The following is a 14124-nucleotide window of genomic DNA, read 5'->3' as shown; positions in this document are numbered from 1 at the left end:
TTTTACAATGAGAATCGCAGCGCAACGGGATTCTATTGGTGCGGCGAATCTTAGAACTCGTGAAGAAAAATCCAATCAACTGAAACTTAGACCAATCTTGTGAAATAATGTCAATCGAGGTATGTTTCATTTTCTGGGGGTGGATGCTTCAGATGGCTTGAGCCAAACCTATTATAGACAGTCTTGCGTAGACGCAACTACATTGTATATCACAAAAGTGTACCGTAACTGTGCTTCTTTAATTGTAGGGAAAAGTGGGCAAGCATTCAATGAACACGACCTGGTTAAGGAGTCATCCTTGTTTATTTTTTCAGAAAGTAAGCAAACACTTTATCTAAACCACGAGGGACTAAAGAAAGCTTGATTTTCGTGAATGACATTCTTACTGCTTAGCTTGGTAAAGGACACATCTTGCAATGGGATTAAAATTCAGATAAAACAGCACTATTATGTATATTACTAACCTTCGGAAGTTATAATAACCATGCTTCCTATGATTGCTTGTTAAAGGCATGTTTGATATTGCTGTTATCACATTTCCCTTTTTTATCACATTCAAATCATCTCAGTGGTGAATATTATCACCAAGAACAAATTATTTATCACTACATGCACGATAATTGCGCTTTGTTGACGAAGATGACGAGGAATTTCATTTCCAACTTCATTTCCTTATGGACAAAAACGACTTAGAACTTTTAGTTGAGCCATGAGATAAAATTTCGTAATTATATTTGCTTGCAACAGAATCCACGAAATGCAACTAGAAAACATTTGGGATATTTGGTAGATGAGATTGCACATCTTATTTAGAAAATCATGCTTACTTCGTAACGGCCACATTATAATATTTTGAAGTAACTTATAGTTAACGAATAATCAGAAACACTTGTCACTGAATCTTTTATGCTTTGTTTAGATAATCACATGATCATGATGGCGACTACAATCACTACAAAAGCTCCAAAGCCGGCAAAATAGCAATACTCGTTTTCCGGATGCTTTGCTTTAAGTTTGGACATAGAATGCCCTTCTTCTAAGCAAAGTTGGCGTAGGTGTCAAAACCCTTCAGGTACTCAATCACCAGTTGATGACAGCACTCGTACGCCGCCTGGCGAGAAAGAACCAAATTGTTTCGATATATTGTAAGTCATTGACACATATTCTGGTTGTAAACCTATCGTTATGTTATACATGAGGGGAAAAAACAACAACTGCAAATTGAGAAATTGCATCTGTGTCAGTAGGGTGGAGTCGGAATAGTCTACCAAAAAGTAATAGGAGGAAAGAACTGACCACATCGTTGACCATGGTTGGGCGGCAGGCCCGGACAGTCTTGACCGCCTGGAATATGTCCACCACCTGTTCCACCTTGACCCGCTCACAGGCTACACCCAGGGCACAGAACACACCGCTCCGCTCCACGCCATCACTGGTGTAAACAGGAAATACACGAACAGTTAGATATAGCAGGGTGGTCTTAGACTCTTAGTAGTAAGTAAAGGGTAGTCAATACACACAGGTATTGTTCATCAACCAGCAATGGTAGTTATATCATCAGCATGATCATCTGTTTATTACAGTCGTCCAGGATTACAAGGATAGAAGCAATTGATGATGGTATTGTTTTTCCCAAATTTCAAAAGAAAGTAAGTGCTCTAGATAATTGAGGATACTTCAACAACGTTCAAAATATGTCGGTGACCAATCTCTGTAGTCCTGAAAGCAGGGGGAATTCCCAAGGAAGAGTTATCAATCAATGTTTCTTTCTTTCTCATAGCTGTGACATACGGTGGAGAATTCTTTACATACATTCGGGATACACACAGGCAAACCATCATTCGGCCTGCAGTTTTTAGGTTAGATCGGTTGGTCTCAGATTGAGCTTGACACTTAACGTCATGTATGTAACTGCTACATGTTGTGCAATATGTGTAAGATAAGGTAAGCACAGTTGCACGTACATGCAGTGCACGACGATCGGCTCGTTCCCAGTCTGCTGCTGCCACCTCTCCACCTCACTCAGCAGAGTTATCATGGCGGCCTGGCAGGGGGAGGGCGGGGTCGTCTGGTCACGTGGCCATCCCGTCAGCTGGAATATCTTCACCGTGCGAGCCGCTTCAGTATCCTGAGTGAGCCATTTAAGTGCATAAGTGCGAATGAATTAACCTATAATTAGCGATATGATCTCAATAGCAACTTCTTCATGTTTCAATTCACACAGACATGATAGCTTGATAAAGTAAAGATATTGGACATCGAACAGAAATACTTTCTCAGAGGAGTGAAAGAGGCATTATAGACCAGACTACCCCTCGACCTAGACGGGGGCCGTTACTGACTGTCGGGCACCTTTGACCCGTTGCTGACGTCACACGCCTGTTCAGCTTACGTGTCATATGTCATTTCAACATGAGATGGGTCATAGGACTGATCTGCTGAGTGAAAGCTTGATGGTAAGCACTTTAGTTTGTGTCCTTGAATAGCGCTAGCGTATATGATGCTGATAATAATAGATAAACATGGCAGCAAAGTTGCACTTACAGCAACATTTGTAAGCGTTTTTTTTTATAACTTTTCATACGCATCCTCATCAGTCAGGGATTACAAGAATAGGTCTACCTTCACTGTGTTCTGAAGCTTCAGAGTCCTGGTGATGAGGTGACCATCCTGAGTGTCATCAACATGGTCGACGAGGAACATGCCGTGCTGCACAGATTGTTTAGGGTCGGGCCAGTACCGTGGACAGGTCTGGGTACAGGTAAGCAACAAGCACAATTTAAAAAAAATCAATATCGGTATACTATTGAATCTCTCTCCCTTAGACTCTCTCTTTCTCTCCCCCCCCCCATCTATATATATATATATATACACACACACACACACACACACACACACACACACACACACAGGAGTTTAAAGGTGATTCCCTCCAAAAACACATGGTTTGATTGGACTATTTACCGGGTCGCTGCCGTCCATATCGTTCAGCATGACGACAGAGGAGATCCTGTAGTCATACACCAGACGCCACATGTCCAGAATAGTGTTGGGGAGGGGGGCCTGGGTGGCGATGTACACATCACGCTGCTTGTAGCCCTAAATATGACAATGATCACATTATTTCCAGAATTTGGTTCTCCTTCTAAAACTTCCAGACTTCAGCGCGCAGTATGCATTTTGGTACCTTGAGTTCGCTTGCTTGGTTGAAGCTTACTTTTTGCAATTGCTTACAGCACTCAATATGTAGATGTTAATTTGGAATAAATAAGTATCTTTAACACTTAATAAGTAATCATGTCCAGTTGTATGCTCAACTCACATTGATGAAGGCGGCGTTGATGTAGTTGGTGCCGGTCTCGTCACCGGGGGACATTAGGAAAGGACGGGCTCGGTCAGCTGAAAGTAAATCAACTAAATATCATATCTCGTTGACTTGACACATACTGATTGGGTGTTGATATTGTGTTATTTACAAGTGATAGAGTAATATAATAATGCAATCCTCTCATGCAGTTATATATGCATGAAATCTTCAATACGACTTAGACGCTACGGTTGGTTTTGGATAGAGGTTTGTTGTGGTGAACTTTACAAAGGTGAGGCTTGCCATTTCCAATGTCTTTAGACTTTACCAAATTGATGCATTCAATAGATATGACCTAATGATGATGGTAGATGACGTCAGCTTACATGGGAGATCATCAGAGAAGCGATTCTTGTTTTTGTTCTCAACAGCGCGGCCATCCCGGCATTCCTTAGGGCTGACGATCGGGGTGAGGGAGCGAAGTGCCTGAAATAATGTGTGAACAACAAACGGTTTACATAGGGAATATTTATTGTGTGTTTAATGCTAATGTCTTTGGACTGGTTGGTCTTCTTTCCTTATATTGTGCTGAGTATCAATCTATAGTTGTCTCCAAAAAAGATGTATCGGGCGATATTTCTTCTTAAAAATTCTATCAATTTCTTTCCCTCATATTGCAAATACTAACTAATAGTATGCTATCTAGAGCAGATGCTACATAAACATACAATGTGCTGTATCTTCAGCTCGGATGGTCCCCCACCACGAGGCTTCTTTCGCAGTATTTGGAACTCCTGCTTGAACTGATCGGACGTTACGGCCGTGTCTCCGCACACAATGGCCTCCAGCAGGGCGTCGTAGATGAAGACGTACTGGTCCTGAGGGAAAAGAAATATATCGTCCGTCACATGACGACGCTCATAAATATTTTGTCACAACCAATCTAATTTTGTTTCAGTATAGGTTTTCATGCGTCGTTTGTGCAAGTCAACCGTTATATGTTGCAGTGTGTAATTCTTATTTCTAGGACAGGAAAATATTATTTGGGAAGAGTATGTTAGCACTGGCCATGGGTGTCAACAAATGTGAAATGTCAATAGGAAGAAAGGAACCGAAAGTCTACGAGCTCGTTTCACTAGTACATATACAAAACCTTCAACAAAGGCTACTTATTTGATGGCCCTTTCTGTCACAACCTATGTCATTCTGTTTTTGTCTACCAGTACTTGGGACTAAAAGCTAAGCTGAAAGCTTGTCTCCATACCGCTGTTTGCACCATGTTGATCCGCTGTTCCCTCAGTTGGTTGACACAGTTGAAGACGTCCACTTGCTCCTCTTGTTGAACCATCTCCATCATCATGTCCAGCATGATGAACGTCCCCGTGCGGCCAACTCCGGCACTGCAGTTCAAACATTGTACAGTCAGAACATTAGAGTCTGGTAGATGACTTTCACTGACCAAACACATCTTCACCGTAGGCTAGTGTATTTGATACACCTCTCCCAGTGATAATCCGATATACAAGCAATATGTGGCAAGACAAAATAATTCTACTTCAATCTTCAATCTTCTTCTTGTGCTTTCATTACAGTAACACAGTCCATGACACGAAAGTTGTCTTTACCTGCAGTGCACAATGATAGGTCCAGACTCAGGGTTGACATGTTCCTTAACTCTGTTCCTCAGCGCCATCAGCGGTGAGGGGTAAGCCGGCACTCCATGGTCCGGCCAGGACGTGAACTGGTACTGGTAGATCTCGTGGAAGATCTTTGGGTTGGCAGCCTAACATTGAATGAACAGAATAAAGGAGGCATCACTCTCATGTTTTTAAATAATGATGCGCTACACTGCTCTGTCAAAGAACAAGAAACCGTAAGGAGAAAAACAAAAGACAAAATGCAGTGGCAATCTCAAATAGCATAACATTTAATAAGTTATTTATAATTAGATTCATTGTACTGTTACTGATAATGAGTACTGATTGAAGGCACTATCAATTAAATGTGATCATAACCTGGAAGAGGTGGAATTTCCTGATGGTGTAGTCCGTGTGCACCTCCTCCTTCATGCAGGTAAGCCCGAGATCACCATACTCTTGAGTGTGGGTGTTGCCGGGCCAGTAGCGCTCACATTTCACCTAAAACATGTATGGCAATATGGTCATGACAGGTTATACTGAAAAAAGTTGCCGCAGACTACTTGCAAAGGGCTATAAACCTTGCCCAAGATATTGGAGGTCATGTTTAGTAACATTACAAATTATTATGGTGGATGATACTCTGATATTCTCATGTTATTTCAAAAACTTTTGTTCTTATAGTTAATTACCAGAGTACTCACCGATAATAAATCGGCGATTTTACAAAATTCTACAGGTAACCCTTGCCAGAGTCACACTGATGTCGTAAAAATATTGTGTAGTTCCTTTTTTTGGTGATACATCAAACCCGCTGGCACTTTGTCACAATTATAGACACTTAGTACACTAAGTGCGCAAACAGGCACAAGATGGCACAGTGGGTTTTATGACCCCAATAAGAATTATATGTGTGCTATTTATCAGCCAAAGGCAGGATAGCCATTGTAAACACAGATATCAGTCCATTGTTGCATTATAGCCAAACAGCATAACGAACTATTTTTGCAACACCTTAAGATGTTTTGAGTCACATAAGTAATATGTAAAGGTTACGACAGAATGAGTAAAAACGAGACTGTCATATCATTTAACAATTGATTATGAAACAGTTCAGACTGATGCGCATGCATTTGTGAGAGTAATATAAAGCTAACTGTTCGTTACCTTACTGTTCTCCATCAGGTTGGTTACCATGACGATACAGGGTGACTTCTCCTGCCATGCCATTCGCCACAGGTCTGCAATGGTGGCCTTGTTGGGACCTAAGGTAGAAATATCAGTAAAATGCTTACCATTAGAGCCTGCTGTTTAATGTTATTACAGTTAAATTTGTATATAATACCATGCACCAATTTGAGCGTTACTGCATGTCTGATTTGACAATAATCACTGAATGCTGGCTTTCAGGTAAGGTCGAGGAAGGTTTCTCGCTTTTAATTTCAAAATAAAACAATATTAGTGTTTACAATTTATTGCTAACATAGTTTGACTTACCTTGGGCTGCTATGTACATCTTCTCTCTTTTGTATCCCTTGTAAAGAGAAAATATAAAAGGATATAATTTCAATATCATTTTAATACTTTAGTCATTATAATAGTATTAACACAAGTAAGACAGAATGGCCCGTCATGGACATTGTCGGTGAATCCTACATTCTAATATTGTCCATTTAGTAGCATATCACTTGTTCAGGATAAGTATAAGGCTATTTCAAAACAAGTCTATAGAAAGTACACTGTATAATGATGAAATAACTAACATATTTTTTAACATAAATGAGTCATTTACATTGAAATGGATTGAATAAACGAGATTAAATGGTCAAAACCGATCAGTGATAATCTTACATCGATGTAGCTTGCATTGATATAGTCTGAAGATGGGTCACATCCGATCATCACACGGGAGTGGTCGTCTGTATAAATATGCGGTAAGACAGAAGTATGATGTAGTAAAAAAGCAACAAATGCTAATATCCTACAAAATGGAAGAGGATTGTGTCATTGATAGTTATGTCCCTCTATAAGCTTCTCAGCACATCGACACACAGTTTAAGAAGTCAAGGGCAAGTAATAAAAAGGTATGTGGGTCTTATTTTGCAAAACGGAAAAAAACAGTTCCTGTGTGTGTCTATGAAAAAGCTCTCTGGTATTACATAGCTGTATCTGCATACATGTAGAGAGTACTGGAATTAGTTTTTTTCTCACATGTGACGATGTTTCCGTATCTGTTCTTCTTCTTGTTGTACACCTGTCTAGCCACGTCCCACGGGTGAAGCTGGCCGTCACGGAGAGCCTGTAAAGATAACATTACAGTTCTATCATTTTCCATCATAGCCTGTAATCCATCAATACATGTGCCAGTCACTGATTGAAGTAGAAACACTTAATTTTTTGGACAATTGACTATCAATACATGTTAATGCTACTGAAATATCTAAAAATGAAGTTCAAAATCTGACGAAGTTCCTCCTCACCTTGTACTCTGCCTTGAAACCCAATTCAGAGTTGGCTCTGTTTTTCTTGACATACTCGGCGAGTTGGTCCACCCTGATAGGTCCGTACGTGACGGGCACCGGCGCCGGCACTTGTGGGACGACGGACACTTCCTGGGATACCTGACTACGGGGCGTGTCTTCTGCGTTGACATCTGCTAGGGAATTCACGTTTATCAGTTACGTGATCACAGAACTAGAAACAATGAAGTGTAAGGTTTCAACAGGAGGCAATTTAACATGTGCATTTAAGTGAATAACATGACAGTTGTACCTTGAAATGAAGTTTCAATTTGTGGCGGGAGCGAAAGTCGTCGTTCGGATGACGCAGCCCGCGACTGACCTTTACGTTGACGTCTACAGTAGAAAGGTAAGTACAAAATACATTAATCTCCAATCTCACTAGAAAATCAGGAGAGGTTAGAAAAGCTGCCTTCTGACGAAGTCACGGAATAAATTTTTTCCGGATCAAACATGTTCAAATGGCACATCAAAATCCTCGCCTGGGGTCAAATATGACCCCACTCGGGTGTATGAGGGTTAACTATTCAAAAACTAGAAGAAAATCACATTGAGTAAGGTGATGTTCATTTGATCATGCATATCTGGATACAATTCAGAGTAGATGCATGTTTCGAGATACCTTCGTAAAAACAAAACCACGACGACCACTGCCACCACCACAAGCAGAATAGCAGCTGCACCGCCGGCCGCCCCTGCGATTACTCCTGTGGACATACTAGTCCCGGCAGGTGCACCTTGAATAACATGAGATAAATGCATCTATCTATCAAACTAGTTTGGGGTGTGAAAACGAAAAAAACAAACAGCAAATAAAAGATCAGATTATAAATGCAAATTGAACTAAACATTTTGTTTTAATATTTGTCAGTGCTTAAAGAGAGGATGCTTTGATCTTATTATAAGATATCATTTCTTACATTCTTGTAGATCCGGACATGATTCTGCATCTCTGTCCGGTCCATCACAATCCTGTCCACCAAATGCAGGGCTGGGGTTATCACATGTCCGTGTTCTGGACCTGGTGCCGTTACCACAGGACACACTGCAGGGAGACCAGTCATCCCAATCCGACCAGCTGCCATCAACTACGATAAAGAAAATCTAAATTATAAATAGACCCTTTCCCCAACAGCTGATTATCTATCACCAAAGATTTTGTCTAAGGAAAGTCATATTTAGCCAAACGAGTTTGGCATGCTATTACAGAGGGATATGCTTCGTTCACAATCATTTTACTCACTTTGAACACATAGGCGTGACTATTACATCTACTAAAAAATGATATAACTAGAGTTCCACGAACACATTATCTTCGCCAAATAATCAAGGCTTTTTGTGGAGAGTGATTAATATTTACATGCTTATCACCCCCTGCAAACTTGATCATACACCATAATCTCCAAGCAGATCTATAGGTTGCATAAAGACCGTATTAAACTGGCAGAGGAAGTACGTTTTGCAACCCAAGCTCCTTCTTCCAGTTGGATACGGTCTTTGCAATCCATTGGGTCTGCTTTGAGACTACATACACCATACCGTTTGAAAGTTATGATGGGGGGTGGGGGTGGAGAATGAGTCCAGTCTAGATAGGGATAAAAATCATTTGGTGGTACAGGACTAGTATATGTGTATAGTGTGCTGATATATGTTATAACTGGTCATCATGGCAAAAAAATTGAAAGTTATAATTAAATGGTAAAGTCAATATATATGAATAGAATAAATCTTTATTCCATATCATACACATTTTGCAAGACATAGTACATGTTACTTTTCCATACGGTGCTAGGTAATACCTAGCGAGCAGTGGTGCAGTTTTGGTGCAGTGTACTCTCTGAGCAGAGGAGTGGGTCCGGCTGGTTATTCACATGTTTTTAGGTGTTTTGTAAGGCTTTCTATTTTGTTCCCTTTCCGTTATGTCTCAACCAGTGTGTTGGACAAAAATGCCGAAACTGAACACTTTAAAAACCAACCGGACCCACACATCTGCTTGAATTGTAGTGAGACTGCCCCATTTGTTTATTTATGTACCCCATCTGTTTATTTATGCTAGCTTCTAGCTAGCAGCACCATCTGAGCTCTCTACATACAAAACTTCACGACAATCTCTTCACCCCTTCTCAAGTAATACGTGTCCGAATGTCAAAACAAAAACACCCACTGCAGTTCTGAACAAGCCGCTAGGGGGCCCAAACTTACAGAACTTACTTCTTGTGGCATGAACTATCTACCACACAAATATCATGACCATAGCACTTTCAGAAAATATGCCAGTAAATTTTGAAGCTCCGCTGCAGTACCTTAAGTACTCGCTAGAAGGCCGATTATCGAACTTGGCCTTCCTTTCCGTAAACCCTACCCATCCACTAAATATCATACAGATCCATCAACAGCTTCTTGAGTTATGTTGTCCACAAGAAAATACACATCCACACAAAGCCCGCTGCAGTACCGACGGAAAATGCCAGGAAAACCATTTTTGAACTTGATCTCTGTTTCCACAACATCTACACACCTGCAAAAAATCATGAAGATCCATCAACGTTTCCGTCACTTTTTTGCCTACATACAAAGGCACGAAAATTAAAAGTCCGCTGCAGTACTGTTGAAAAACGCATGGTAAACCATTTTTGAACTTGACCTTCCTTTGCACAACCACTACACACCTACTAAAAATCATAAAGATTCATCAAAGGTTTCTTGAGTTATGCTCTTGACATACATACAGACCCACCAAACAGCTGGCTCAACCGAAAACATAATCTACCCCGAGTACTATAGTACTCGGCGAAGATAAAAATACAATGACACTTGCTGAAGGGAAATTTAAATTGTAATAAGTTGATAATAATATAACTGATTCTTGAAATCATGTTGGTGAACAATATGTACGCGATATATCGATAATGTATCAAAGAAAGTAACTTTACCTGGTACTGCTGTCTTTATCGTGTTACTAGGACCTTCCCTTCCAGTCCCTCCCGTTCCTGGTCTCGTCAACATGACTGTGATGTTGTACTCTGTGTCTTGTGACAGACCAGACAATTGAAACTGTGATTGTCCAGGAAGAACGTCCACCTCCTGCCACTGTCCGGAGGGTAGCTGCTGATACCGCAAGGCCATTTTCTCAATAGGCCCATCTCCATTGAACGGTAGACTGTTGATGTTGACAATGATGTAGTCAAGCCCGACGTCGGTTGAGGTGGGTTTGTTAATTGGAGAAGGTGGGACTAAACAAAAACAGGCAATAAGTACCTTATAGTTTCGGACTGCCTTGATAATTTTCAGTGAATTTTTACATATCGAATGAATGTGCTTCATAAGTGGTACATATATTTGCTTGAGTTATACTTACATTTCAGTTACCGCTGTAAATACTGAATTACCTTTCACGGCAATCGTGATGGGTTGAGAGCTGACATCCCCAGCTATGGTCCTTACGTTGCATGTATACTCGCCGTCTAGGTCATGGGAAACCTCGTTGAACTCAAAGGTGCTGAAAGCACCGGTGGTATTTTGAAATGCATTTGAGGCTGGATGAGCAACCGTGTTGTCAGACTTTGTCAGAGTGAAGTCATCCAAGTTTGGTTTCGGATCACCGTTCGCTCCACAAGTGACGGTGACGGCCTGTCCAACATTGACCTCGACATCACGAGGATTAAATGCTATAGATGGCGCCATTCCTGTAAAAGTATTGACAATGGTGCAGTTGAATATCATTGCACTGAAACGTGGTTACAAATTCCATCAGAAAAAATGCAATCTGAAATATACTAACCAAGGAAAACTGTGCGCACCTGTGACGTCAATAACGGCAGGATAGTTGTAGTACATTGCGTTGTACGTTAGTGAGCATTCCAGCTGCACCTGGCCTAGCCGCTGAGGTGGGGTAAAGGTCCACACAGCCTGACGATCGTCCCAATTGGATTGCGATGCTAGAGTCACCTCGTTCCCAGGAACACTCGCTACCACCGCCTGACAGTCGTATGTCGTCCATGGATGACAGCTGCAAGTGACAGTAGCGATGGTCTGGGATGCAGCAGTAATGGAGACCGACGGAGGGTCTACGGAGATACGGAATTCTGGAAAAACAAAGGAAGCATACTTGTCACAAGTGGTGCCTTGTTGTGTCATGCTTACATGACTTTTTCCATCTCCACAGTATAGTGTGAAAATGACGAGGATGACTGTGACCACTGTCATGTAGCGACTAACTGAACACTATATATAGGACTATGCATGACCAATATCGGCTAGAAAAAAAAGAAAAATCAGAGAAATATAATGACCTTATGAAAAACCTTGTCAAAAGGATGTTGACATATGTTTTGCTCTGATAAGATAAACAACTTACTCTTCTCCTGACAGGTTGGTCCCCTCCAGTCTCCAGTACAAAGACACCCCTTGTTGACGTCACAAGTCCCTCCGTTCGCACAGTTACACTGGTTGGTACATCCGGGGCCGTATTCGTTTGCATCACAGGCTAGGAAGAAGTGTAAAGGAATATTACTCACTTCTTAGTCTTCAAGAACCATATATTCCACAGATCTTTGTCACATTGAATTTGTCAATGGGTACGACTTACCTGTATCACAGTCGAACCCCTTGTACCCATTGGCACACTCACAGCCGTAAGGATCCGGCAGACAGATGAGGGACCTCCGACAGGGCCTTACAGGATTGCCGTCATTACAGGACCACTGGCACGACTGGCCGTATTCACCAGGATTATCACAAGCTATAGTAGCAAAAAAATCAACAAAACATATGCATAAGCAAGTAGGGTTATGATGCCTAAGGAAAAGACGCACATTGAGAAGGCAATTATTCAATCCCTCGGGACGATTTCAGTTAAATTGGTAAAAAGTGGTAAATTAGTAAATGTGCTTCATTGATTCTTATGGAACAAACATGTAACGTTACCTAATTCACAGTTATCCCCAGTAAACCCCGGCGGACAGATGCAGGCCCCTCTGTCGTCACACCAGCCTCCGTGGTAACACAGGCACGGGGTGGAACAACCTGTACCGGTACTGTCAGCGGGACAATCTGAAATACAAGTTAAAGAGATAGTGCATTATATAGGTTAAACCATTATTTTAGCCCATGTGAAGAAATAGGAAATTAGACAAAATCATGCTAACTCACAGAAATAGGTTGATAGTATTTGCCTCCTTTATTCCATCAAAGATAATAGCTTATACTCATACATTTTCTAAAAAAAATTCTACCTTTTATTGACCAATCATACGCTCTTCGTGAATAATGTTAAACGTACACATTTTATGATACCCAAACGGAGAGTCTTTGTTGTCAAATTCAATTTGAAGCTGTTTCATATGTGACAAGTATCGTGGATATCAAGTTGACGTAATACTACGTGGACTGAAATATTCAATGTAGCTCAATAATCGAACGAAAACTTACCGGTGACTATTACTCTAATATAGCTACGTAACCAGTCGTCCGTCCCACTGCCGACATCAAGGCTGTAAATTCCATCATCTTGATCTGACGTGATCGGGAGTTCCAAGCTGTACTCCGCGTCTTGTGCTGAATTTGGCCTTGTTATCACAGATGACCCACCAGCCCTATTCAGATAAATGGTAGTTGCTGAGCACCAGGTAGTCTTTCTCACCTTTATGGTCAAAGTATCCCCCACAGTTGCGCGATGGGTGTAGGATAGCGGCATAATGCAGGCTGAAAGGACATTTCAAAACAAGGAAAATATTAATCGTTAAGTTATCATCGGCGCTAGTCTCAACCGAAAAATTGATAAGATTGCTACTTAGCATTCCGTTAGCTGTTATGTGTCTATCAAATGGATAGAGCATACATGGCATTGCACATACGGATGGCTATGACAATGCTGCTCTACGAAGCAAATCTCAATAAAACACATTGCGGGCATTTTCGTTTATAAAATATCGTCCTCACCTGTGTTAAGAATTTTGACAGTGGACACCTTCCTGGTGACGCCGTCTTCAGCTCCACTGCAGGAGAAAACCCCGATGGCTTCCGTTCTGTATCTGTCGTCAGGAGGTGACTTAGAAACTGTTGTTGTGACCTTCCCTGTGACGCTGATGTCGGTTCCCCTCCATGCCGTGAAACGTGTCAAGCCTGCTGGTGAATGTTCCACCTTGAAGTAATAGCTATCAGAATGCGTACTTCCCACCAACGTGCCGTCTGTGATACAGGACAGGAAAGTTTCTCCGTCTGACGGCCGGTGCGGAATCAGCGGGTACTGGTTCAATATGGCCACGTCGACTCCACCTTAAACATTGTCATTTTTAATCAATTATATTTCCATTTTAACAGTGGAATTTATCCGTGAAATCGAAATGTAATCGAAACACCCACCAAAGTGTACACACACCCCTTTACAAGTTTTTAATCAGTTACGTTCGACAGACACGTGTTCAAATCCCTATCCTAAGAGTTAACCATGTGCAGTCTGACAAGGAAGGTATTCTTACCTGTATAGAAAACGGCTGTGCTGAAAAGTACCCCGACAAGGAAGTATTCTGCACAGTCCGCCATCTTGGTCTCGTTGTTTGTGAACTGCGGCCAAACTTAAACGGCCTGCCGAACGTAAGTCAATCATTTACAAATAGGGCCACAAGTCATGAGGTAATTTATAGCTATATAGCACTTCAGG

General features: G+C 41.4%; 1 protein-coding gene across 1 annotated transcript; it reads right to left on the bottom strand.

Moving 5' to 3' along the window:
• Positions 1-284: 284 nt before the first annotated feature.
• LOC136445189 (receptor-type tyrosine-protein phosphatase alpha-like) lies at positions 285-14006 on the bottom strand. The gene is made up of 27 exons (XM_066443056.1): positions 13943-14006; positions 13404-13739; positions 12390-12515; positions 12052-12204; positions 11821-11949; positions 11264-11548; positions 10853-11149; positions 10397-10696; positions 8384-8551; positions 8086-8200; positions 7717-7799; positions 7425-7597; positions 7156-7243; positions 6796-6863; positions 6442-6478; positions 6112-6209; positions 5323-5445; positions 4933-5090; positions 4572-4707; positions 4036-4185; positions 3694-3793; positions 3323-3399; positions 2965-3099; positions 2623-2751; positions 1965-2128; positions 1297-1432; positions 285-1111 (listed from the first exon to the last, which is right to left on the bottom strand). Exons 1-27 carry the CDS (start codon positions 14004-14006, stop codon positions 1037-1039), a joined length of 3903 nt encoding a protein of 1300 aa, XP_066299153.1. The 3' UTR covers positions 285-1036.
• Between the last annotated feature and the right edge of the window lie 118 nt (positions 14007-14124).

Source organism: Branchiostoma lanceolatum, chromosome 11 (assembly GCF_035083965.1).
Source record: "Branchiostoma lanceolatum isolate klBraLanc5 chromosome 11, klBraLanc5.hap2, whole genome shotgun sequence".
Lineage (NCBI taxonomy): Eukaryota > Metazoa > Chordata > Leptocardii > Amphioxiformes > Branchiostomatidae > Branchiostoma > Branchiostoma lanceolatum.
This window is presented reverse-complemented; position numbering and strand designations above follow the sequence as displayed.